At 44.7% G+C, this 27,250-nt stretch overlaps 1 protein-coding gene across 1 annotated transcript in view; it reads right to left on the reverse strand.

The window, feature by feature from the left end:
• Positions 1 to 21,238: 21,238 nt before the first annotated feature.
• The window catches only part of LOC139382362 (cell adhesion molecule DSCAML1-like), a 193,911-nt gene continuing 187,899 nt past the window's right edge, over positions 21,239 to 27,250 (reverse strand). The window contains exons 28-34 of the mRNA XM_071126356.1: positions 26,678 to 26,833; positions 25,246 to 25,276; positions 24,833 to 24,951; positions 24,534 to 24,686; positions 24,163 to 24,357; positions 22,271 to 22,606; positions 21,239 to 22,100 (exon numbers count right to left, since the gene is read on the reverse strand). Coding sequence (XP_070982457.1) covers positions 21,607 to 22,100; positions 22,271 to 22,606; positions 24,163 to 24,357; positions 24,534 to 24,686; positions 24,833 to 24,951; positions 25,246 to 25,276; positions 26,678 to 26,833 — 1,484 coding nt within the window. The 3' untranslated portion in view covers positions 21,239 to 21,606. The remainder of the gene's footprint in view (positions 22,101 to 22,270; positions 22,607 to 24,162; positions 24,358 to 24,533; positions 24,687 to 24,832; positions 24,952 to 25,245; positions 25,277 to 26,677; positions 26,834 to 27,250) is intronic.

Here is a 27,250-nt window from a genome sequence, read left to right on the forward strand (position 1 = left end):
CCTTTTACATTTTGTGGCATAGAGAAAGTTACGATATCAGACAGGGGAGGTGACAATAATACTCTGAGTAAAAGAGAATGTTTTGTGATTTTCACCCTCCAGACATTATTTCCTAAAGGACTTAATAATGAAATGCCTACGTATGTTATGTTGTGAATTTGAACATGAATTATGCTCCATTTAAGATTACTCTGATGTTTTTTTTGTACGATGTACCCAATGATGAATGTAAACTTGCTCGATAGGTCGATGTCCTCATTGTGGTTTTACAGGCGTGTATAATAGGTCTTATTTACACATTGTATTCAAATATTTACGAAATGTATATTGTCATATTTGGTAGCACTTATTTGTTTTTCCTTTGCCTCAACCCATTTCCATTTTTAACTGAAATGAAAGAGCCTACTCCTGTAAACCATTTCAGAGAGACAAAGACAGGACAAAACCAGCCTGCTAACACAACTGTAGGTTCCACATGTAGAGAAACCCTTATCCGATCTAGGTGTTGGTCAACAGACACCCTTTAAGAGATATGTCGGAGGCAGTTGTTAAACTCCCCTCTGGTCATTTTACTCTTATTATTGTCACCTGTCGATGCACTGACCACTGTTGAGGTCACATACTGTCCACTATGTTCAGTGCCAAGTGTATTACAGTCAAAAGGTCCACTTTAATGTAAACATGAGCATATGTTATCTTTCTGGGGAGGGTAGGGGGAGGTGGGTTGTTAAACAGTAGTTGTTGAACCCCACCTACCACCACTGAAAACATCTCATACCAAAAAAAGAGAATGTTTCCGTGAATATACTGTATGTTTTTTTGTTGTTGTTGGCAGTATCCAAGGAAACGTGGGAGATTAACCTGAGGCTGTGTTGGGGACATGTTTGGATGACAGCCATTGCCCAATCAGTGATAAAGCAGAAACACACCCAGGTTCACCATGTCTGTGAACTGAAAGATGTCTGAAAGAATAAGCAGCAAGAAGAAGAGTAAGTTCCCATGTCCAGGGGCAGTATATTTTGTAAGGCCCTACACCAGTAAATCATAAATCAACACTACATTGAATATGCTGTGTGAACGTTTGTGATGAACAAATAATTTCTATTGAAACACAACCTAACTGATAGATGTTTCAATGTTTCAGAGACTCCAGAGTTTATGGGAGGTAGAAAAAATCCGGTCAACACTCACTGGAGGATAACTTGAAGAAGGATTACCTCCACAGAGTGTTTATTGAGAGGTACAAGCCCCACTATTAAAAGAGTTTGAATGTGCTCCAGGAACGGGCAACGAGTGAGATGATGAAGAAGCTACAGAGTGCTATAGAAGATCAATGCTGTCCAATCAATACTGATGAGCTTTCAGACAGTATTGGATGCTAAGGAGGAGGTGAAGTTGCATGCACTGATGGAGAGCAGCAAGCTCAACAACTCTCCTCTAGAGGACAAGCACCTGGAAGAGGAGTTTGAAGGTTTGTGGTCTGAGTCGCTCTCTAACTTTTGACATTAGACCTGAAAGAGGACATTACTGCTAGGGTGATCCAAAAGCTGAAAGAGAACCTCATCAGCCGTGAACTGCACAAGAACATGCAGTCAAATCCAAGATGGTAGCCAGTCAGTCTGTCCATTTGTATGTGTGATCCTTGAGATCAGAGTTTTAAGAGTTTTCATGACCCTGATCCTGTTTACAGAAGAAAATGCTTTGTGTGCGAAGGTGGATGCTGTATATAACAACTATTATTTTTTAGATCTCAGTCTCTATTTTATGAAATTTACTTGTACAAAGATTTTGGATTGAGAAGGCCTTTATTGTTTTGTACGGAAATACCTCTAAAAACCGGCATTATGTATCTGTTACTGTGCCTGCTCTCTACTCAATGCCATCCTGGATTTAAAAGGCTGATTGATCAATGGGTGAGTGAATTATCTTCGCCTTATGCCCTACAATTTGCAAACACTCCGACGAGACCATCATGTCAATACCACCAGGAACTCGGTCTCTCTCTACAATTACATTTGTACCACACTCAAACGCAACTGGACCTACACTTGATGGCATACTTCCAAAATCTCAAACTATTGATTGACTTTTTTTTCTGTGTCGAAAGACTCAAGTTCATTTTTTTTGACAATGGTGCTGGCTCCACCAAGTCCTCACGCATTAGGCAACCGAGATATATTGTTATGATTTTATTGTTGATCTCTGGTAATGTGCGACCAAACCCTGGGCAGGTAGATACCATGCAATCTCTACCGACTCCCTGTGATTTTAAAAACAGAGCAGGTTTTGGCCTCTTACATGTTAATGTCACACGTCTATTTCCAAAAATAGACATGATTAGAATATGGGCCAAAATGACAAATGCAGACGTAATGGTTTTATCAGAAACTTGGCTAAAGCAATCTGTGTCAAATAACTTCTATTGATGGGTACATGTTTTTTTAGAACGGATCGGATGAGTAAAGGAGGAGGGGTTGCAATTTATGTTAAATCCGAGTTTAAATTCTCTCGATTACCAAAGCCAAACATTTTGAATTGCTTGCGGTTAAAGTGAACGGATGTAAGGACTCCCACATCACTGTAGTCAACTGCTACAGACCGCCCTCGGCTTCGGGAGACGCACTAAACTCTCTTTCTGATGTCCTGCACAAGCTACATGACTCTGAATTCAGTATTTTAGGAGATTTGAACTGGGACGTGCTTAGATCTGTATCGGACTCTTTTAAAGAACTGTGTTAATTAATGCCCCTACAAGACCAAATCCCAGAGCACCTAACAAATCAACTCTATTGGACATTATTCTAACGAATCCCCATCACAAATACACATCGACTGGGATATTCTGTAATGATGTCAGTGATCACTGTGCAATTGCTTGTGTTAGAAACACAAAAATGACCAAATCCAAACCCTGTTATATTTTTAAAATACATTTTAGACAGTTTGATGAGCAAGCGTTCTTACGTGATCTGTACCATAATATTGACAGAGTAACTGATTCCCGATTTTGACACTGCCTGGGACTATTTTTATATGAAATGTGTGTTGATTTGTGATAGGCATGCCCCTGTGAAGAAATTTAGAATCAGTTAAAGGGACAATCCCCGGTTTTCAGATGACTTGGCAGTATTAATTAGAGAGAGAAATATCTCCTGGACTCAGAGCGCTAAGAAACAAATGCATAGGATTGATCAGGAAGTCCAAATCAGATGACTATTTAAATGCAGTCACAGAGAACCTAAACAACCCTACCAAGTTCTGGAAGCTAATCGAATCAGAATCAGGTTCTAATGTATCCTCTGGCCTTCCTGACCATTTAATGATGGATTCAAATGAAGTGAAGGATAAAGCCGATATTGTAGGGGCTTTTAACAAACACTTCATATCTTCTGGTTCAGTTTTTGATAATGGTGATGCCCAGGCCTCTAATGTAAACTATGTTACAGTCAACTATGATATGGGCCCTCGTGTGAACCATTTGAACTTTGAGCCTGTTTCTTATACTGAGGTCTATAAAACACTAAAGGCTAGAGACACTAAAAAATCTGCAGGTCTAGACAACCTGGACCCCTACCTCTTACAGATAGCAGCTGGTATTATTACTGAACCTGTGGCTCACATTTTCAACTTGAGTCTCTTGACCAATTCCATAACAAGCATTTGGAAATCAGCTTATGTCCTCCCACTGCTAAAGGGTGGAGATCCCTCAGATGCTATTAACTATCGTCCTATCTCTAAACTCCCTATCCTGGTCAACGTCGATGAATCCCTAGTGAACTCAGTTAAAAAAACGTCTTCATTGAAAAGAACATACTGAGCAGGGTTCGGTCTGACTTTAGATCGGGGTACAGCACCACAACTGCAGCTATGGCAGTGGCAAACAACATCATTAATGCACTTGATAAAAGGCAACATTGTGCTGCTCTATTTGTGGATTTATCTAAGAACTTTGAACTCAGTTGACCATGAATTGTTTCTAGCTAGACTCAGAAATATTGGTCTCAGTGAAGGGGCAGTAACTTGGTTTAGGAACTGTAAATTGGTTTAGGAACTATCTTTCTGACAGAACACAATGTGTATATACTGACAATCACACGTCTAACTTTCTTGAGATTAATAGAGGTGTGCCCCAGGGTTCAATTTTAGCTCCTGTGTTGTTCTCAATTTTAATAATGATTTGGGAAATGGGATGCAACCAGCAAAGCTACATCTATATGCCGATGATACAGTCATATATTTATGTGCTCCTTCTCTGGTTCAGCTCCAGACTGCTTTTCAGTCACTGCAGGCCTCCTTTTATGGTCTCAAACTGGCCTTGAATGTACAAAAAAATAAATTCATGACCTTTACCAGAGCTAGAACTCTGCCAGAGAACGTTAGCATTGTCACATCTGGTGGTTTATCCATTGAAAAAGTGTCATCCTACAAATACCTAGGTATTTGGTTGGATGACAAGTTGTCCTTTAAAGTTCATGTGGGTAATCTTGTGACAAAGCTTAAATTGAAATTGGGTTTTTATTTTCATAATAAGGCTTGCTTCCTGCTTATGGCTAGAAATAAGCTTGTTCAGGCCACTTTTCTCTCTGTAATTGATTATGGTGACGTGTTGTATATGCATGCAGCCTCCTCTGTCTTACAGAGACTGGACTCTGTTTATGATGCATCCTTGCGCTTTATTACAAATGCCAAGTCACTCACCTACCACTGCACATTGTACCAAATGGTAGGTTGGACCTCACATTATTTGCACAGAAAGATACATTTGTATGTGTTCATCTACAAAGCCCTTTTGGGTTAACTTCCTCTTTACCTCTGTAGTCTGGTCTCCTTCAGCACCAGCAGTTACCATACCTGGTCAGATAGGTGGTTGCTACTTAAAGTCCCCAGGACATTCACAGTATTAGGCAAGTCTGCCTTCTCTTCTTGTGCACCAGATGCATGGAATAATCTACAATCTGTGCTTCATCTAGATATGTTAGTGCCACTGAATGAATTTAAAATATTGATGGGAGACTGTTACAGAGGATTGCAAATGTTCTTTTTTTTAGGCTGGATCATGTTGTATTGTATTGTTGTATGTTTTAATTATGCAATGTTAATGACTGTTGCTGTTGCCTTGGCCATGTCTCCCTTGAAAAAGAGACTCTCAATGGGCTTTTCCTGGTTAAAAAAATAAAAGAAGGGGAAAAAAGAAGCTCAACGATATTGGCAAAAATATCCCGTCTAGCTTTATTGTTTATGATGAGCACTTTGGTGGCCTCAGCAGGTTAAAGCACATGCTTGAAGAGAACAACAGCTTGCAGAGATTAGAGGCACATAGGTTAGCGACAAGGATTACAGAAGAATACAACGACTTTGTGAGAGAGAAATCCGCAGTGGTAGCAGACTTCTCTGACACGTACATCACTGAGGTTCTAGAAATCATTGACAAGGCGTTAATTAAAGGCAAGCCCATGGAGATTAGGTTTGCGTTTGAAGTCAATCTGAAGGTTGATGAGATCAATGGAAGGGTCTCTCTTCCATATCACTACTGAACAGTCCCGCTTTGTAACATACCTGCTGGAAGCCTTGGCAGAGATGCGTCTGTCACACGATACCTGCCCCTCTGAAATGGCCAGAGACCGGCTGTTTCAGAAGAGAGACACAAATGGCAAGTGCTGCCCTTAAATGGACTACCGCTACCTCTGCCCTGACTGGAGCATCCCCCCAGACAACCCCAACAATCAGATGCCCAGTGCCTATTGGAGGTATGTGCTGGTGAGGTTTAATTCCAGGTTTGCACAGGAGTACCAGCGGGACCCTGCCCTGCTGCCTGGGGAGTGGCTCAAGATTACAGAGGAAGAGGCGCTAGAGAGCCTGAGAGAGGCATTACACACAGAGCAATGCTGAAGGAAGTTTTACTGCTTGACAATATGCTATTAAAGTGGCCAATCAATAATAATAATATGTTTTTTAAAAACATTTACAGACTTCTACTCATATTCATATAAATTAAGAGTTGGAACCGGTTCACGGAACAGAATAAAAAAACAGGAAAATAACAATTTTGAAGGAACAGAAACGGAACCAGGAACGTGATCCATACTGTGATCCATACTATTCCGGAAGAGAACCTTTATTTTAAAAGCATGGGAACCGGTAAATAATACTTTTTTTTACATTCCAGGCCTTCTTTTCCAGACCCCCAAAAAACCTAAACAAAGCGTCTATGCAAAGCCCTCACTCTGTCACTCAGAAACCTATTCCAGTGTTACAGTTGAAGTCGGAAGTTTACATACACCTTAGCCAAATGGATTTAAACTCAGTTTTTCACAATTCCTGACATTTAATCCTAGTAAAAAATCCCTGTTTTAGGTCAGTTAGGATTACCACTTTATTTTAAGAATGTGACATGTCAGAATAATAGTTGAGAGAAGGATTTATTTCAGCTTTTATTTCTTTCGTCACATTCCCAGTGGGTCAGAAGTTTACATACACTCAATTAGTATTTGGTAGCATTGCCTTTAAATTGTTTAACTTGGGTCAAACGTTTCGGGTAGCCTCCCACAAGCTTTCCACAATAAGTTGGGTGAATTTTGGCGCATTCCTCCTGACAGAGCTGGTGTAACTGAGTCAGGTTTGTAGGCCTCCTTGCCCGCACACGCTTTTTCAGTTCTGCACACAAATTCTCTATGGGATTGAGGTCATTACTTTGAGATGGCCACTCCAGTACCTTGACTTTGTTGTCCTTAAGCCATTTTGCCACAACTTTGGAAGGATGCTTGGTGTCATTGTCCATTTGGAAGACCCATTTGCGTCCAAGCTTTAACTTCCTGACTGATGTCTTGAGATGTGGCTTTAATATATCCACATAATTTTCTCTCCTCATGATGACATCTATTTTGTGAAGTGCACCAGTCCCTCCTGCAGCAAAGCACCCCCACAACATGCTGCTGCCACCCCCTTGGTTCATGGTTGGGATGGTGTTCTTCGGCTTGCAAGCCTTCCCATTTTAACCATTATGGCCAAACAGTTACATTTTTGTTTCATCAGACCATAGGATATTTCTCTAAAAAGTACAATCTTTGTCCCCTTGTGCAGTTGCAAACCGTAGTCTGGCTTTTTTTTATGGCGGTTTTGGAGCAGCGGCTTCTTTGCTGAGCGGCCTTTCAGGTTATGTCAATATAGGACTCGTTTTACTGTGGATATAGACACTTTTGAACCTGTTTCCTCCAGCATCTTCACAAGGTCCTTTGCTGTTGTTCTGAGATTGATTTGCACTTTTCGCACCAAAGTACATTCATCTCTAGGAGACAGAACACGTCTCCTTCCTGAGCGGTATGACGGCTGCGTGGTACCTTCAGGCTTTTGGAAATTGCTCCCAAGGATGAACCAGACTTGTGGAGATCTACAATTGTTTTCTGAGGTCTGAGGTCTGATTTCTTTCGATTTTCCCATGATCTCAAGCAAAGAGGCACCGAGTTTGAAGGTAGGCCTTGAAATACATCCACAGGTACACCTCCAATTGCCTCAAATTATGTAAATTTGCCTGTCAGAAGCTTCTAAAGCCATGACATCATTTTCTGGAATTTGTTGTTTAAAGGCACAGTCAACTTAGTGTATGTAAACTTCTGACCCACTGGAATTGTGATACAGTGAATTATAAGTGAAATAATCTGTCTGTAAAGAGTTGTTGGAACAATTACTTGTGTCATGCACAAAGTAGATGTCCTAACCGACATGCCAAAAACTATAGTTTGTTAACAAGACATTTGTGAAGTGGTTGAAAAACAAGTTTTAATTACTCCAACCTAGGTGTATGTAAACTTCAGACTTCAGCTGTATATATATATACAGTGGCTTGCGAAAGTATTCACCCCATTGGTATTTTTTCTATTTTGTTTCCTTCAACCTGGAAATTAAATTGATTTTTTGGGGGGCTTGTATCATTTGATTTATTCAACATGCCTACCACTTTGATGATGCATAATATTTTTTATTGTGAAACAAACACAAAATACGTTTTTTTTTTAAGAGAAAACTCAAGACAAAACTGCTCTAGCTCCTTCAAGTTGGATGGGTTCCGCTGGTGTACAGCAATCTTTAAGTCATACCACAGATTCTCAATTGGATTGAGGTCTGGACCTTGACTAGGCCATTCCATGACATTTAAATGTTCCCCCTTAAACCACTCAAGGGTTGCTTTAGCAGTATGCTTAGGGTCATTGTCCTGCTGGAAGGTGAACCTCCGTCCCAGTCTCAAATCTTTTGAAGACAGAAACAGGTTTCCCTCAAGTTATTTAGTGCTTTCTGACCAGTTACCCAGTCCCTGCTGATGATAAACATCCCACAGCATGATGCTGCCACCACCATGCTTCACTGTGGGGATGGTGTTCTCGGGGTGATGGGGGTGTTGGGTTTGTGCCAGACATAACGTTTTCCTTTATGGCCAAAAAGCAACATTTTTGTCTTATCTGACCAGAGTACCTTCTTCCATATGTTTGGACAGTCTCCCACATCAAATCAAATCAAATGTATTTATATAGCCCTTCGTACATCAGCTGATATATCAAATTGCTGTACAGAAACCCAGCCTAAAACCCCAAACAGCAAGCAATGCAGGTGTAGAAGCACGGTGGCTAGGAAAAACTCCCTAGACAGGCCAAAACCTAGGAAGAAACCTAGAGAGGAACCAGGCTATGAGGGGTGGCCAGTCCTCTTCTGGCTGTGCCGGGTGGAGATTATAACAGAACATGGCCAAGATGTTCAAATGTTCATAAATGACCAGCATGGTCGAATAATAATAAGGCAGAACAGTTGAAACTGGAGCAGCAGCAGGGCCAGGTGGACTGGGGACAGCAAGGAGTCATCATGTCAGGTAGTCCTGGGGCATGGTCCTAGGGCTCATTCATTTATATTTTTCTGGCCACTCTTCCGTAAAGCCCAGCTCTGTGGAGTGTACAGATTAAAGTGGTCCTATGGACAGATAATCCAATCTCCGCTGTGCTGCTTTGCAGCTTCTCCAGGGTTATCTTTCATCTCTTTGTTGTCTCTCTGATTAATGCCCTCCTTGCCTGGTCCGTGAGTTTTGGTGGGCGGCCCTGTCTTGGCAGGTTTGTTGTGGTGCCACATTCTTAAATTTTTTAATAATGGATTTAATGGTGCTCCATGGGGTTTTCAAAGTTTAGTTTATTTTTTTATAACCCAACCCTGATCTGTTCTTATCCACAACTTTGTCCCTGACCTGTTTGGAAAGGTCCACTTGCTTAGTGGTGTTGCAGACTCTGGGGCCTTTCAGAACATGTGTATATATATATATACACTGACATCCTGTGACAGATCATGCGGCACTTAAATAAAGTCCACCTGTGTACAATCTAACTAATTATGTGACTTTTCAAGGTAATATGTTGCACCAGATCTTATTTAGGGGCTTCATAGCAAAGGGGGTGAATACATATACATGCACCACTTTTTCATTTTTTATTTTTTATCATTTTTTGAAACAAGTCATTTTGTTCCTTTCACTTCATCAATTTGGACTACTTTGTGCATGTCCATTACATGAAATCCAAATAAAAATCCATTTAAATTACAGGTTGTAATGCAACAAAATAGGAAAAATGCCAAGGGGGATGGATAATTTTGCAAGGCACTTTTCAAAAGTTTTCAAAGGTTTCACTTAGGGGTGTACTCACTTTTATTGCCAGCGGTTTAGACATTAATGGCTGTGTGTTGAGTTATTTTGAGGGGACAGCAAATGTACACTGTATACAATCTGTACACTCACTACTTTACATTGTAGCAAAGTGGCATTTCTTCAGTGTTGTCACATGAAAAGATATACTCAAATACTTACAAAAATGTGAGGGGTGTACTCACTTTTGTGAGATACTGTGTATATATATTTTAGAAATTCATTCTTGAACATGTGAACATTCATGTGCCATAATTACAAACTTGTATGTGATCCGTAGATATGAATTCAAATGTTAAATTATGAGCCTAGTTTAGCACAGGGGAAAGCACTTAGCTTTACCGGAGAATGAAATGTCTCTCCTAGCTAGTCATTATTGGCTTAGATAATGGGGTGGTTGGCCATGCCGAAAGATGAGTCCTGATTGGTCTGTCACGTCACAGGATTCTGTCTATAACAGAATGGGGGCTTCCCCGGTCAGTATAGAGTATAGATCATCTTTGCTACTGCAGATTTTTGAAAAGATATAGCTTATAACTTTGCACAACAGGAAAAGTGTTGCTACAGCTCTCAAAAACAGTGCTGTTTCGAAATTAGCTGGGTTTAACCTTTTACTGTAGTGGGCTAAATCAGGGTCACACAGAGTGATTCTTGATAGTCTTATACAAATCTACTTTGAATCAAAAGTATACACCACACGCACACACATGGTTATGGGCTTACAAAAAAAAGACACCTGTTCCATGTCATATATAGAGTTACATGTATTCAATTTTGAGTTTCCGTCCCAATATTACACTTTATATACATCCCAGAAGACTGAAATACAACAAAACTGTCTGACATAGAAACAGGATTTTCGTTGTTTAAATGTAAAAAAAAAAGAAAGAAGAATGATGACATTATGAGAAATACTAATAACATTCCACACATGAGGCCAAAATGGGCGCTTTTGGTCATTGACTGCAGGAAAGGGCTACCTTAGATTTTTGGTTGAGATGGAGACGTGAATCCTTCACATCAATTATTCATTTGTAGACAAACTGGAATTAAAGCCAGACTAAGTCAGTGGGGCAGACGGAGCTATCCAAGTAGAAGATACATCTCCTTCAAATGTTGATATTTGGCTGTGATGTCTTTTTGAGTGGGTGAAGATCGGTTATAATCTCATTGATCAAGGTCTCAATCAAATATTACCCAATTATCCACGTTGAAATGAAGTGCTGTGCCCAGTGTTGTCAACCAAACAACAATCAAATATCACTTTTCAAATACAATAAATTGCCATTTAACTTATCGACAAGTTAACAAATTGTATGTTGGATTCACATCTCCAACTCAACCAAAAAAAAAAGAAGATAGAAATGGGATTAAGCCAGTGGCTCAGATGGATCTATACAAGCAGTAGTTGATGCATCTCATTTAAATGTTGATATTTTGTTGCATGGTCACCCAAACACAATTCAATATTACCTTTGTAATACAGTAAAATAGCCTAAAGTTATGACTAGCTTCCAAACAAATGTAACAGTCAACCTTAACATGAGTAACACACCCATGGCCACATTTTGAAGTTGCTGTAACTACGCATTTCTTACATAAAAATATGATTTTATAGGAACTAGGCAAGTCAGTTAAGAACAAATTCTTATTTTCAATGACGGCCTGGGAACAGTGGGTTAAACTGCCTCGTTCACGGGCAGAACGACAGATTTTTACCTCGTCAGCTCTGGGATTCGATATCGCAACCTTACAGTTACTAGTCCAATGCTCTACTCGCTAGGCAACCCGCTAGGCTACCTATAGAAAGTGTGCATGTTCAAGATAGCTTGCAGAGGTGATTGCCGGTATGTGGAGATCTTCAGAATCAGCCCCACAGTGGACACGCCCACTTTGGGGCGGCAGGGTAGCCTAGTGGTTAGAGCGTTGGACTAGTAACCGGAAGGTTGCAAGTTCAAACCCCTGAGCTGACAAGGTACAAATCTGTCGTTCTGTTCACTGTTCCTAGGCCGTCATTGAAAATAATAATTTGTTCTTAACTGTCTTGCCTAGTTAAATAAAGGTAAAAGAATGGCTTTCATAATCTGCACAGAATCTCGAACGGCATTGATCACAAGCACCATCCAGTTTTGATGTAGTCTCAACTGCAATCCAGGTGTTTGTTTGTGCTATTAGATGAAGCACAGTGATAACACATTCACCTAGTTGTACAAACAAAGAAAATATCTGACATTTGTATTTATTCCCATTGGAACGTTGTTGTGCTTCCAATTTCGATGACAGCCAATCCAAATATCAGACATCGTTTTTTTCCATTGGAATTTGGTTGTGCTTTCAGTTGGTTGAAAGCACGGTGATAACTCATTGGGAAAAAAACGCAAACAAACTTTCTGATGTATTTCTTTTGAGTGGGTGAACGTACGTTGTCATCTCATTGATCTCAACCGTCTCGACCAAACGCTACCCAATTACCCACGTTGAAACCAAGGGGTGTGCTCAGTGTGTGCCTGTGTTCGAGCTCAATCTGTTCACAAATCCCTGGCCACTGCGTCGTCTATGCTCTAGCTGCTCCTCGCCTGTAGCATAACATCTGACCCCAGGCAGCCTGGCATCTGCTCGACCCGGATGCCCAATCAAAGAGGTCCATCCAACAACCCCACTATGAATGTAAATTGGCCTGTTTGACTTAACCTATTGACTTTCTTCTATGATAGATGATTTGTTTGCCACCTGGCTTGGCTAGAGAATATAGAGCTTCCCTGACTGTCAAGGAGGCGAGGGCACACCAGAGGGACGAAAAGTCGTGCGTAGAGGAAATGATTACCGCCTCTCTATTTCTGTACCGCCAAGCTCTTTATTGGTCTTAGTCTGCCTTGGCAGAGAATGTGTGTGTGTGTGTGTGTGTGTGTGTGTTTTCCATCTACCTCCTGCAAAGCACACTCCACTGACTGTTTGGATCTATCAGCGTGTACCTGATCTCTCTTCCGCGGCTGGACTGAGGAAATAAGGGAAATAAGCAGTATCACAGCGGGCCTATCCCGTGGCATCACGGAAGAGTTGTCACGATGATAGTTACAATGCTAACTGCTATGTACATGGTGGTCAGGGTAGTTGAAAAGGTAAGCCCATGTCTATCGATAACTTTTACATGCTGTCAACAGCTGGTCCAACTCGTGGAGTTCGATATGCATTCTGGAGACCATTCGATCTGTATATTTGACTTTGTACCACTGTATTGCACATTTGATAGGCTTTGATAGGCTTTGATAGGCTTCAAGCTGCTGTCTAAGTAGCGTCATCAAATGTCCTAATGGAGTATCCAAAAGAGTTGTCCACGTATGTAATATCTATGTCGATCCCCATCAGCCATTGCTATGTCAATACTGTCTGATAAGTTTTTTTTCGCGTGAGCACGAATATCTATAGCTTTCTCCACAGTGAGGGCTTTTAATTAAGAAATATTGAGGAAGTTGTCCTGATTAGTGTTCTGTACGCGTGAAAAAGAGAGTGAACTGATGGTCAATACTCAACTTGATCTCATCGTTTCACTTTAGGATTTGATGTAATTGGATGAACACGCGCACGCACGCACGCACGCACACGCACACACACACACACACACACACACACACACACACACACACACACACACACACACACACACACACACACACACACACACACACACACACAGATTGAAGAGGCTTTAATTATCTCACACACAAATAGTCATGGTTAAATTGCCGCCCTCTCTCTCTCTCTCACAGTATGCACGCACACGACAAGAGTGTTCCACTGACGTTAAGGTAAACAAGAAGTTCAGGAACACACACACACGCACACGCAAATGTAATCATTTCCATGTCTATCCCAGATTGGAGTGCGGTTTGCGCGCAGGGATCCTCCCTTGCCTTTTGTGGTGACCCAGGTTCTGCCCTGGCAGGTGCACCATGTGTCCCAAAAGAGGAGGAGCAGCGCAACAGCAGAGGTCAGTCCCTCAAACATTCCCATCCACCATCTGCCACCGCCAGCACCACACCCCTAACACCACCTCACCCTCCCCGGAAACATGCCTCCCATGTGGCATGACCTCACAACTGAAACAACCACTCAGATTTCAAGCCATGTCGGATACGTCCTCGTTTAGCGTTTTTTTGACTCGTTGACGTCGCAACACGACGCGCTGTGCTGAGGTGACTGCTGTGCAGGAGGAGGAGTCAATTTCTCGCCCCACTGCACGCTCTTGAATTAGCTAACGTTGACCGAGGACCTCAGCTCAACATCCAGCCAGCAGGTAGTCATGTGTTACAGCAGCAGTGACGGCTCAGGCTGGGACTGGGATTAAGAGTAGGGTGCGGGGGATGGTAGCCGTGTACAAGGAAACATGGCCCTCTCTCTACAGGCTATCTGAGAACTGTTTCATGAGAAACAATGGAAAGTGGCGCTACAATAACAAGACAGAAGCAGCCTTTCGCTTTTGAAAAGCCTGACCTCAAATGTCTTAAGAATGGTTGCTGTCCGACACGATGTAAGGCCTCAGCTCAATTGGTACAGGTCAATAGGTACAGCAGAGAGACAGACAGGCAGGCCAATCCCAGGCTTCACCTTCTCCAGCAGGCGGTACCTGTAATCCCTATTGAGGGGATTTGTGTCTGCGGACGGACGTTACCCAGACCGGAGATCGGAGAGGTAGTGTGTGTGGTTCTGCTCAAGGTCAAGGCCCACAGTTCTGTCAAGAACATGTGCAGCTGTAGCTGTGTGATCTCTGGTGGAAGGGATAGCAATCTGCCGATATAATGAACTGAACAAATGTACAGGGGAATGGAGGTATATAACAGACTAGAGGTATCTGACAGTGCTAAGTATAATTTCCCCAGACATTTATTACGAATAAGGTCATGAAAATCTCATAAAACCATTATGTTTGAGGTGCCTAGTTTTTGTTAGTCTGCCATACTCAGATGCGATAGGGGGCGCCAAAGTCATTCTGACACAGAGAGACCAAAGCGTACTGGCAGAAGGATGGACTGCATAACTTAGCCTTTTCAATGCCATGGCGATGACAGAATTACACCACGAACAGCTAGTTAACAACACGTTTTTGGATCCATCAACGCACAGCATTTTTCAATGCCTCCGGGCCACCCGTTATTGTAGTGCTGAAACACACAAGGGTCAATTACCAACATTTACCGAATTGGCTGCTGAAACACCTCTACGGAATGACATTCGCTACATGACCTTAGCTATGGGGACACATAGCTGCCTGTCTGCAAGTCTGTCTGTCTGCCTTGGAATGGCTTGTGAAGAATGACCCGATACACTGAGCAAACAGGAGGTGGACAGTCAGGGCGTTCCCGCAGTAGCCGAGCATTTCCCGTGTGTTGTTTGCGAGCGTGTGCTGCGTGCCCGTGTGTGTGTAAGTGAGACGGATGTAACCTGCAGCTTTGCTGGTGCGTACATCCAGTTTTTTTGGTACTTATAAATTATACGCAACCATCAATACTGGAAGAAAATAACTTTGTAAATGCCTCGTGAGCTTTGTTCAACTGCCTGTACCCCATGAGAACTCAGAATATAAGCTCATTCTACTCCAATGTTTGTAAAAGAAAACAAATGTAAAAAAGACACCGTATAGCCTCCAAACATGCTTAAAACTATACTTTTTATGTAATGGATGGCCAGTCCTTGCATCCACAGCTCTCCGTCGATGAATTTCCGAGGGGTTACTTTTCTCCGGCACCAACCCCCTCAGGTTTCCACCAAAATAGTTATTGTTTCAATTGCAGATTGCCCCTTTAACCACCTTCTTTTTTTTTTCCTGTAATGTTTTATTATAGTCTTTTTTTTATAGCTTCTTTGGCAGTTCACACTGTGTTCTTGTTTACAGTACGATGGCCCGAGGAGGAACAGCCTAGGAGTGTTCAGAAAGAGTGAGTAATGAGACCAAACGATGTTTAAAAGAGTGAAATGCACACACCTCGAAAACATTTCCCAGGAAATGGATCCGAGAGGAAATCATTTGTGTATATATATGTTTTAATTGGTACACTGGTATGCTGCTCACACAGTGTTTTAATGGTTTGACTGGGTCTTCCTCATTGCAACCCAGTTACGGGGTCGAAAAATAATTTTCTCGTCAAAACACTTCGGGAGCAGTATACGAGTGTGTGGATTTATGTTTTTCTTATCTATAACACCCGGACATTCCGTGGCAATATATCTATATTGATAACAACATAGTAGAATCGCCTACCCAAAGTAGAGGCTTGCTGAAAGGCTACATTACTTCATAACCCCTAACGTTACAAACCACTTGTGCCTTACTACTTATGTACTTGCTACGTGTGCTACACACAGTAAATTCGGACCTCTTCCCCAATACAACGTTGGCTGTTGCTGTTGCCACTTTGGCTGTGCCCTGTCTCCTGACGTGCAACCGGAAAGACTCCGTCTGCAGCAACGGGTGTGCAGCGGCGCCCCTCGGCCTCACCCTGCCCGTGGAGAAAGCTGCCGCCACCATCCAGAACCAGTTCAGGAAGTACCAGCAGAAGAAGAAGGAGACCAAGTAGAAGCACACCCGCACCACCCGAGCTCTGCAAGACAGACAGACGGACACAAACACACTGGCGGGGGACACAGACAGACAGACAGACAGACAGACAGACAGACAGACAGAGACCTCTCCAAAATGTAAAGAGCAAGAGGACTAAACATTTCCTCTAACTCTGTTACCTGTGTTGCGCAGCGTGTTAAGTAAAACAAAGTAAATAGTACAGACTGACTTGACATTATACACACACACACACACACACACACACACACACACACACACACACACACACACACACACACACACACACACACACACACACACACACACACACACACATACTCACATACTCACACACACACACACACAAAATGAACGGACTAAATATGACACACATCCCGTCTTATACTGTGTAACTGAATATATAGACGTATGTATGAATAATATGTCCTTTATATGCTAATGGTTAGAGCGTTGGACTAGTAACCGAAAGGTTTCAAGTTCATATCCCCGAGCTGACATCTGTCGTTCTGCCCCTGAACAAGGCAGTTAACCCACTGTTCCTAGGCCGTCATTGAAAATAAGATTTTGTTCTTAACTGACTTGCCTAGTTAAATAAAGGTAAAAAAAAAAATGTGCATATGTGTATTTGTGAAGATAATTATGTGCGAGAGTGTGCGTGTGCGTGTGTGTGTGTGTGTCAGCGAGCATGAGGGTGCACATTGTGCTGTATGTAATTGCAGTATGTATCCTATTTCAAAGATGAATAGATGGATTGCTAATGAAAAAAAAAACATCCTGGATTGGCGTTCTTTATGTTGTTGCACTGCCATCTAGTGTTGAAGTAATGAATTGCTCTAATTTCACGTTGGGTTATTCCGACCAAGTAATCAATCATTCTTGTGAGATTTTCAATAAAACTTGCTCGTTTTAGTTCAAAAAGTTTTTGCATGGCAAAACGCTTTGCCACATTATGTACTAATAAATACACCCCTTGATCCAGCGTGAAGGAAAGGATGGAAAAGGAAAGACATGACTCATAGAAAGATAGCTTTATTGCACAAGGTGTTGGAGTACTCTTTTTCTGGTTTTGTTTGTTTTCATAGAAAAGAAAAAAAACGGTAGAGTTAAACAAGCAATTGCAAATTTCAGCAAATTTTCCATAAAACTTTAAGAACTCTCTCAGTATTTTTTAAAACGCTTTTCCCCTCACCCCTTTTTCATAAATGTGTTTCTCTTTATTTTTATACCCAACAAATAATTCAGAGCATGCAATGCCGTTTTTCCTCAACAGAAAAAAAAACAAACAAAAAAAAAGTGAACAAGAAAGACAAGAAAGACAAGAAAGAAAATCAATATTTTAAACAAAACGTCTTGAAAAAGAGGAACCAATTGTGAAAGCAATTCTGGATTTCTTTTGTTGTTGCCCCATTCAAAAATCTAATTCTAAAGCAGTGTCACTATAATTCTATAGTTTTCTTTAACCCTCTCCTGTTTAAAGTTATAACTTGAATCAAAGTTTACATTGTTGCCCTGGTTTCATTTGGAGATGTTGAAAACAGTACTTATTTATACAAAACACTTTGCTATGTACAAGAGTCTTTAATAGTGGGGTAGCAATGCTGTTGGGGCAGGAGGTGCCGGTAGGGGGGAATCTGAGACCCCCTTGAGACCTGATATTAACATGTGCCCTGGCAATGGATCTGTGGTCACATCCGGTCACACCCAATCAAATTGGTCTGGAGTAGACATTGTGGGTCAAATCTGATCACAGGGCACGTTATTACCAGGTGTAACTGAGAGTCTGATTGGTCAAATAGGTGGGGCAAAGGTCAGGGTAGGGTGGGGAGTTTGATCCCTGACCCCATCCAATATGCACACGGCTTTTCCTGGGATTGGTTGGATCTAGGGGAGTCCCTGATTTCAATTGGCTGAACAGGCCTGCCCCTTCACATGGCAGCCCCGTGTCGTCTCAAAGCAAACCGTTTCAAAAGAATTGCATAACCAAGGACGCCAAAACAAAACAAACGGTACCATACTAATATCAACGGAAAGGTTCTAGCGGACTCTCTCCTGTCCTGTTCACTGTCTGCAACAGGCGGGGAGGAGCGTGAGTGTTGTCAGTTACGAGCAGTTATAACAGTTGTATGTATGTCCGGAATAAGAGTGCTGTGCACGGACATAATGACAACGGTAAGACACAGAGGTCACTATGTGCTGTCTTCATTTAAGTTCAGTCATGAGACGTCATGGAGGCTGTCAACAGAACACACCTTGGGAAGGTACAATACAACAGGTTACATTTGTGTCTACCATTTGCACTCTCTTAACACCTGAAGTAGGGCCGTAGATTTGGGGACGGTCACAATAAGAATGTGGGCTGGCACTGTGGCACGGCCCACCACTGTTACCTGAATCCCCACGTGCCAGGGTTAGTTGTGCCAGGGTTAGTTGTGCCAGGGTTAGGCTCTAAACTGAACTCTACACGGATGTTGCCTTAGCTTGTGACTCAGTGCTGAAGCTACCGTACCGCTCACTAACTAGTGCTTATAAATGGTTAAAGGTTCCCTGAAATCTTTCTTTTATCTGTATGTGATGTCCCTCCCCCTTTCTACAGGTACACTTAAAAGAGGGTCTTGCTGACCACAAGGAATGCACTTTAACCTCACTGACCACAAAAGCCACTCTGACCCCAAAGCTACCCGCAGTGTCGTCTACTCTCGACCAGGGTGGACCACAGAGGCAACTCCAAACCAAATCGACTACAGGTCTGACGTTATTAAAACACATGAACCACACGGGCTGCCATGGGGATCACTGACACACAAGCCATTCTGACACAAGCTTTACAAAATGCAAATAGACTGCATTAGTTTGCAGCCAGCCTCACTGGCTAAGGTACTACCCATCACTGGGCCTTAACTCCTTACAGTAGATACTTAGGTTTACATCCTGACTGGCATGTTTAGTGTAGTTCTGTTCCTGCACTGTAGCTACCGACATACCTGACAGAGGGGCCAACGACCGCGAGGCCATGGCCTCATAGTTCACGTCCTCAAACTCGGCCTCAGATACCGTAGCTATAACGCTCATTTTCATCTCTCTTTATCTTTCTTGGTTGTGCTAGCCGTTTCCCGTCCTCCTCTCCCTCCACTCTTCCTCTTAACCCGCGGCGTCGTCCACTGAGCGATTGTCTCATGAGTTATATTTTCATATATTTTCAATTACGATGACTTTATATCTCTCTCTGTTTTATTTAATAGTTATATATTTTGGGATATATTTAGATATAAATATATATGTACATATATTTTACAACAAATATGATATATTTTTATTTTTATATTGCGAGAGCCCTGATGTGAAATTTTCCATTGCAAACATTGGGAGCAATCATTTTTATTAGATTTTTTTGTGGTGGGGGGGGGGGGGGGTGTATCTTTGTCATGGGGCTAAGCTTTGGGTTTAGAATAAAGAAAATAAAGAAAAAAGCCACGCCAACTGAAACCGGCAATCATTACATTTTCCTGGGATGACAGACTTATTCTTGAGGCCACTTCATTTCATAAGACCAACTCATGTCCACCTGCCATCTCTTTCATCCTTCCCTGAACACGTACACAGCTGTTTTGTCTTCCTTATCTCTCCATCTCTCCCTGCAAACCAACGGTCCTCGCTGCATTATCGCGTTGGTATATTCTCCTGTGTTTCAATCTGTGATCTGTTTATCCATCTTTCTGTCGAGTTCATCTTTTGCCAGGCTGGTCTGTCCGTCTGTTGGCCTGCAGTCCATTTGTCAGTCAGTCCCAACTACTGTCATCAAACGTCTGCCTGTCTAGCAGAGTGTGCTAGAAGGTCACAGTGAGACTGTGTGGACGGGGAGGGGGGGGGGGGTATGGAGGAATGGGGGTGTGGTGGGTTGGAAGTGTTTGGGTAGACAGGGGGGGGGGGGGGGGGGGTATGGAGGAATGGGGGTGTGGTGGGTTGGAAGTGTTTGGGTAGACAGGGGGGGGGGTATGGAGGAATGGGGGTGTGGTGGGTTGGAAGTGTTTGGGTAGACAGAGGGGGGGGAGGTATTGAGGAATGGGGGTGTGGTGGGTTGGAAGTGTTTGGGTAGACAGAGGGGGGGGGGGGGGGCTGTATGGAGGAAAGGGGTGTGTGGCACCAACCCGCACATGATCGATAGAACAAAGGGTTTTCTTCCTGATTCAGGGGACTGGAGAGAATGACAGAGAGGGGCCAAGAAGAGGGGTGGTCATTTCACCCCTGCGCCTCTAATGAACGGCAAATCAACTCCCTCGCTCTGTCCATCTTCCCCGTCATCTCCAAGGCGACGCTGCCAGTGTCAATCACACCGGGCCAACCAAAGTCCAGAAGCGAGAGACCGACATGTGATGTCATACAGTGTGACATCATCGTCCCCAAACCACTGTCACAAGTAACAAATGGACAGGAGTATTTTTAACACAGGCCTCCGCCAAGGAGTCAGCATACAGATTGATTAAAAAGGTCCACAGCAGGTGTGTGCCAGCCACATGTATACATATATATTTACACATATACACGCACACACGCAGGCTCGTGACGGTTCTGTGAAATCCATTCTAACCTCTTTTAATGCACATAAAAAAAAAATACAGTTCCGATTCATCTTTCGTATGAAGACGATTCCTGTCCCCCCCCCCCCCCCCGCTCTGTTTCCTGTTGTCCTATAAAATAGTCAGTAACACTCTATACAGTGTCACGAATTGCATGAGAAAAATTCCCCAAGGCTCCTCCAACGTCGTCGTGGAAACGACAGTCTGTTGCCTGTTTGTGTGAGTCCGTACCAGGATGGCTTTTGGAGGGCCAGAGGACAGACAACCGAGGTTGTTGGTTTATGCATAAACACTTTCCGTGGCAACGCGCTGCTTTTGTATGAACTCTGAACTCTCCGTTCAGAGACGCAAAAAGAAACAGGTGAAACGTTTACCGTTCTGAATTAAAAAAAACACACAAAAAATAAAAATAAAGTGCACGTGGAAAGTATTTTGTGCATAAGTTCTGAGGTGTCTCAACAGATAATTGGAGAGAGAGAAGAGAGAGAGAGAGGGATAGTGGGAGAGTGAGAGATAGGGAAAAAAGTTTGCAAAAACAAATATAAAATGATATTGAGTTTAGCAAGTTATTTCCAAGGAAGGTAATACAAAACAACAGATAGAGAGAGAGAGAAAAAAGGCAGAAAGAAGACAAACCCCTGTGCTATAAAAAGCCCAATCTGGCCCCTGCCGAGCGGCCCCCCTCTGGCCTGACAGTGCAGGAGTCAGGTGTGTGTACGTGTGTCTGTGTGGCCCCTAAACCCTTCCCAGGGCTCCAACATCCATGCCAGTGGCTCCTGCTACACCAGTGTATACGATTTGGAGTAGGCCCCGCCAGCCGCCTGCTTCTGTCTCTCTAGTCTGCCCGGGCCTGTCGAGCTGCTCTCCAGCAGAGGGTCTCTAGAGTCTCCTCCCGCGACTGCGTCGGTAGCGGCTGCAGCGCTCTGCGCAGAGGAAGAGGAGGAGCCGGGCATGGTGAGAGTCCTCTGAGGCAGGGAGGAGGTGCTGGAACCACCAGACGGCCCTCCAGTCGCCCCTCCTACACCACCACCACCCCCTGATGCTCCCCCTGAGGCGCTGAGGCCGGCCAGGCCAGCGTGGCCCACAGTCAGAGCCTGCTGCTGCTTGGAGGAGTCCAGAGTCATGTGACGGCCCTGGGTGTGGTACGCCCGCTGGGCCAGGCTGCGGATGGAGGCCTCGCGGGGCGGCACCACCGGGCACGGGTCACGCAGCTCCGACTGCTTCCGGAAGAAAGGGTCTGTCTTCATGTAGAGGGGAAGGTTACAGTAGTCACCTGGGATGGGGGGGATGAAAGAGAGAACGAGGGAGAGATAACGATTTGACAAGCATCTTTATCAGGCACATTTGTTAAAGGTCACTCTGTTCACTCTAACCATGCTTAGAGGCATTTGCATTAGGCCGACATACAGGATCATTCTAATCAATCGCAGGTCTCATACTCACTTTTGCCAGTCCACTCGCTCTTGTTGGCGCGGTGGGGGATGGGCACGGCTACGTTGGTAGGTCTGCCGCGGTCGTACTCCTGGGGTTTGGGTGGCGAGGCGGTGAAGCGACACAGGCCCGTCTCGGACGGCGTGCTCATGGAGGTCATGCTGTCGGCATTGTCGTTGGTGCCCGTGGTCATCTGGTCTGAGGAACTGTCGGAGATGAAGCACTCGGTGATCTCAAACTTGGCGTGCTGCAGGTGCTCCTCAAGCTTGGCGTGTTCATAGGCCCGTGCCAGCTCCTCATAGGTGGAGGACGCGCTCTCTGTGGACACCATGCTGTTACGCCCTTTATCTGAGGACAGAGAGAGACAGAGAGAGAGAGAGTGAAAGAGAGACAGAGAGAGGGAGAGAGAGAGAGAGAGACAGAGAGAGACAGAGAAAGGGAGGGAGAGAGAGAAAGAGAGAGAGAGAGACAGAAAGAGACAGAGAGAGACAGAGAGAGCGGGAGAAAGAGAGAGAGAGACAGAGAGCGGGAGAAAGAGAGAGAGAGAGAGGGAGACAGAGAGAGAGAGAGAGACAGAGAGAGAGGGAGAGACAGAGAGAGAGGGAGACAGAGAGAGACAGAGAGAGAGAGAGACAGAGAGAGAGAGAGAGACAGAGAGAGAGAGAGAGAGAGAGAGAAAGAGCGAGAGAGGGAGTGAAAGAGAGACAGAGAGAGACAGAGAGAGAAACAGAGAGAGAGAGAGAGAGAGAGAGAGAGAGAGAGAGAGAGAGAGAGGGAGGGAGAGAGAGAAATAGAGAGAGAGACAGAGAGAGAGAGAGAGAGACAGAGAGAGGGAGGGAGAGAGAGAAAGAGAGAGAGAGAGACAGAGAGCGAGAGAGAGAGACAGAGAGGGAGAGAGAGAGAGACAGAGAGAGCGGAAGAAAGAGAGAGAGACAGAGAGAGGGAGACAGAGAGAGAGAGAGACAGAGAGAGAGGGAGACAGATAGAGAGGGAGACAGATAGAGAGGGAGACAGAGAGAGACAGAGAGAGAGAGAGACAGAGAGAGAGAGAGAGACAGAGAGAGAGAGAGAGAGAGAGAGAGAGAGAGAGAGAGAGAGAGAGAGAGAGAGAGAGAGAGAGAGAGAGAGACAGAGACAGAGAGAGAGGAAGACAGAGAGAGAGGGAGACAGAGAGAGAGGGAGACAGAGAGAGAGGGAGACAGAGAGAGACAGAGAGAGAGGGAGACAGAGAGAGAGGGAGACATAGAGAGACAGAGAGAGAGGGAGACAGAGAGAGACAGAGAGAGAGGGAGACAGAGAGAAGGGAGACAGAGAGAGACAGAGAGAGAGGGAGACAGCGAGAGAGGGAGACAGAGTTGGTGTTGGTGTTGTACATGAAAAATATCTCCTTAATGTCTCCTTGGACTACAGACGTGTGTGTGTGTGTGTGTGTGTGTGTGTGTGTGTGTGTGTGTGTGTGTGTGTGTGTGTGTGTGTGTGTGTGTGTACGTAGCCTATGTTTTGGGTGGCTCACTTGTGTCCTTTGTATATGTATGTATGTCACAGGAGGTTGGTGGCACCTTAATTGGGGAGGAGGGGCTCGTGGTAACGGCTGGAATGAAATCAGTGGAACGGTATCAAATACATCAAACATGGTTTACGTGTGTTTTGATGTCGTTCCATTCGCTCCGTTCCAGCCACTATTATGAGCCCTCCTCCCCTCAGCAGCCTCCACTGATGTATGTGTGTGTACGCGTATCATGAACTGTGTGTGTTTGTGTATCACAAGTGTGTATATCACGAGAGTGTGTGTTACACGAGAGCGTGTGTGTCAAGAGTGGGTGTGTCGTCTGGTATGTAGCCTCGTCATGAGTGTGTGCTGTGTGTGTGTGTGTGTGTGTGTGTGCATGATGTGCCAGGCTCACCAGTGTCCTGTGAGAGGCTGGCGCTGTAGCTGTCGCTCTCGGTGACGGTGATGCCATGCTGGGAGCCCACGGTGCGCCAGTCGGAGGTGAGGGTACGGGCGGGCGTGGACGACTGGCACTTGGTCAGGGTCCACTGGCTGGAGTAGCGGTTCCTCGTACTGTGGGTCGACTTCACGCTCTTCCTCGACACCGGGTCTTCCCGGGGAAGAGGCGGGAGGAAGGCGGAGAGGTGAAGGGAGGGAGAAGAACACAAGAGTTAAAGTTAAAGGCAATGATGGAGGGAATGGACAGGACATATAATATCAGTCCACTATGTATTTATCAACAGACCAAGAACAACAGACTAAGCACAGTTAGGGCTCGCCACTCACTTGTCCCTGGTCTGATGTCGGACATGTCAATCAGAGGGCCGGTGTTCTGGATGAGGGCGGGGTGATGCACAGACACCCCCGTACAGAAGCTCTGGGGATTCACGTTCTGGCTGAACTCTGTGTCCGTCACTGGGATGGTGGCTTTGTCTTCACCTGACAGAGGGATTGACAGAGGCAAGAGTTATTCAAGACGGAGGATTCATGCTCATTCATGGACACTAATGTGCATGACATCCGTATCAGGTAGGCACGCAGCAACACAAGAACACACGCACGCACAAACACACTACTACACCGACCGATCTGCTTGATGCCCTCCTTGTCCTCGATGAGCAGCTGGACTCTGGGGATGTCGATGTGGAGTCGGGGGCCCTGGGGGGGCCCCTTCACAGGGGTGTCAAAGCTCCGGTTATTCTTACTGCTTCCAGGGACACAAGGCACACACACACACACACACACACACACACACACACACACACACACACACACACACACACACACACACACACACACACACACACACACACACACACACACACACACACACAGAACGTAAATCCCCTTACTTCAGAAATAGGAGTTCTCTATCTGCCTTTTAAGACATTCATTGTATCTAGAGGTAAGGTCACCGTAGATGTCCAGTGTGTTGTATGAATGTTTCCTTTGGGGCATGAAATGTAAACAGAGGAACAGCAGAGATGAAATATATTACCTGATCAGCATCTCAGCCAGGCTTTTGGCATCTAGAGGGAACATTAAAGAAGAGCAGGGCTTCAGTTATATGGGAGCACAATAAATCAGATATTACTTATGCTCTCTCTCTCAACACGTTTTCCTTCACTCACCCCTCAACCCGGTCTTCTGCCCTCTCCTCCCTCTCTCTCTCTCACCCCCCAGTCTCTTCTCCACACCTTTCCTCTTTCTCTCTCACTCACTCACCACTCAACCCAGTCTTCTGCCCTCTCCTTCCTCTCTCTCTCTCTTCTCCACACCTCTCCTCTCTCTCTCACCCCTCAGTCTCTTCTCCACACCTCTCCTCCCTATCTCTCTCTCACCCCTCAGTCTCTTCTCCACACCTCTCCTCCCTATCTCTCTCTCACCCCTCAGTCTCTTCTCCACACCTCTCCTCCCTATCTCTCTCTCACCCCTCAGTCTCTTCTCCACACCTCTCCTCTCTCACCCCTCAGTCTCTTCTCCACCTCTCTCCTCTCTCTCTCACCACTCAGTCTCTTCTCCACACCTCTCCTCTCTCTCTCACCCCTCAGTCTCCTCTCCACCTCTCCTCTCTCTCTCACCACTCAGTCTCTTCTCCACACCTCTCCTCCCTCTCTCTCTCACCCCTCAGTCTCTTCTCCACACCTCTCCTCCCTCTCTCACCCCTTGGTCTCTTCTCCACACCTCTCCTCTCTCTCTCACCCCTCAGTCTCTTCTCCACACCTCTCCTCTCTCTCTCACCCCTCGGTCTCTTCTCCACACCTCTCCTCCCTCTCACCCCTGTCTCTTCTCCACACCTCTCCTCTCTCTCTCACCCCTCAGTCTCTTCTCCACACCTCTCCTCCCTCTCTCTCACCCCTCAGTCTCTTCTCTTTTTTCTCTCTCGCCCAAGATCCATCTCTCTTCTCGCCCCTTTCCTGTCTTTCTTACCTCTCCCATTGCTCTTTCCTGTCTTTCTTCCCTCTCCCATTGCTCTTTCCTGTCTTTCTTCCCTCTTCCATTGCTCTTTCCTGTCTTTCTTCCCTCTCCCATTGCTCTTTCCCTCTCTTTTGCTCCCTCCTGTAAGCAACCATCTATCTCTTCTCCACACCTGTCCCCCTTTCCCTCCCTCTCTCACCTCTCAGTCTCTTCAGTCTCTTCTCCGCACCTCTCCCCCCCTCTCTCTCTCACCCCTCAGTCTCTTCTCTCCTTTCTCTCTCGCCCAAGATCCATCTCTCTTCTCGCCCCTTTCCTGTCTTTCTTCCCTCTCCCATTGCTCTTTCATGTCTTTCTTCCCTCTCCCATTGCTCTTTCCTGTCTTTCTTCCCTCTCCCATTGCTCTTTCCTCTCTTTCTTCCCTCTCCCATTGCTCTTTCCTCTCTTTTGCTCCTTCCCTTATGCAACCCTCTATCTCTTCTCCACACCTGTCCCCCTTTCCCTCCCTCCTTCACCTCTCAGTCTCTTCAGTCTCTTCTCTTTGCGTTTCTTGCGGATGATGAAGAGCAGGGCGACGACCAGAGTGACCAGGATGACGGGGCAGCCAATGGAGAAGAGCTTCTTAACATCGTCGCCTTCGGGCCGCGCTGACTTGATGGGAGGGATGGTACCTGCTTAGAAAATATATCAGGTTATATGACATTATATTAGGTTTTTATATAAATGGGTACAAGTGTGGAAGAAGATGTATGGGGAGAGGATGAGGAGAAGAGAGACAAACTAAATTGGTTCTAACAAATCCTTTTAAAAGGAGGTCAACTGCTATCCTATTACATGAGCTATCACATGTTGTCACACGTCGAGACAGGATAATTGGTTCTAATTCTATTTCTAAGTCACATATGGAGTATTATAAACTGAGTGGTTCGAGCCCTGAATGCTGATTGGCTGACAGCCGTGGTATAGTTAAGCAATAAGCCACGAGGAGGTGTGGTATATGGCCAATATACCACGGCTAAGGGCTGTTCTTAAGCACGACGCAACGCGGAGTGCCTTTGCACAGCCTTTAGCCGTGGTATATTGGCCAT

Source organism: Oncorhynchus clarkii, chromosome 24, assembly GCF_045791955.1.
Source record: "Oncorhynchus clarkii lewisi isolate Uvic-CL-2024 chromosome 24, UVic_Ocla_1.0, whole genome shotgun sequence".
In the NCBI taxonomy this organism is placed as follows: domain Eukaryota; kingdom Metazoa; phylum Chordata; class Actinopteri; order Salmoniformes; family Salmonidae; genus Oncorhynchus; species Oncorhynchus clarkii.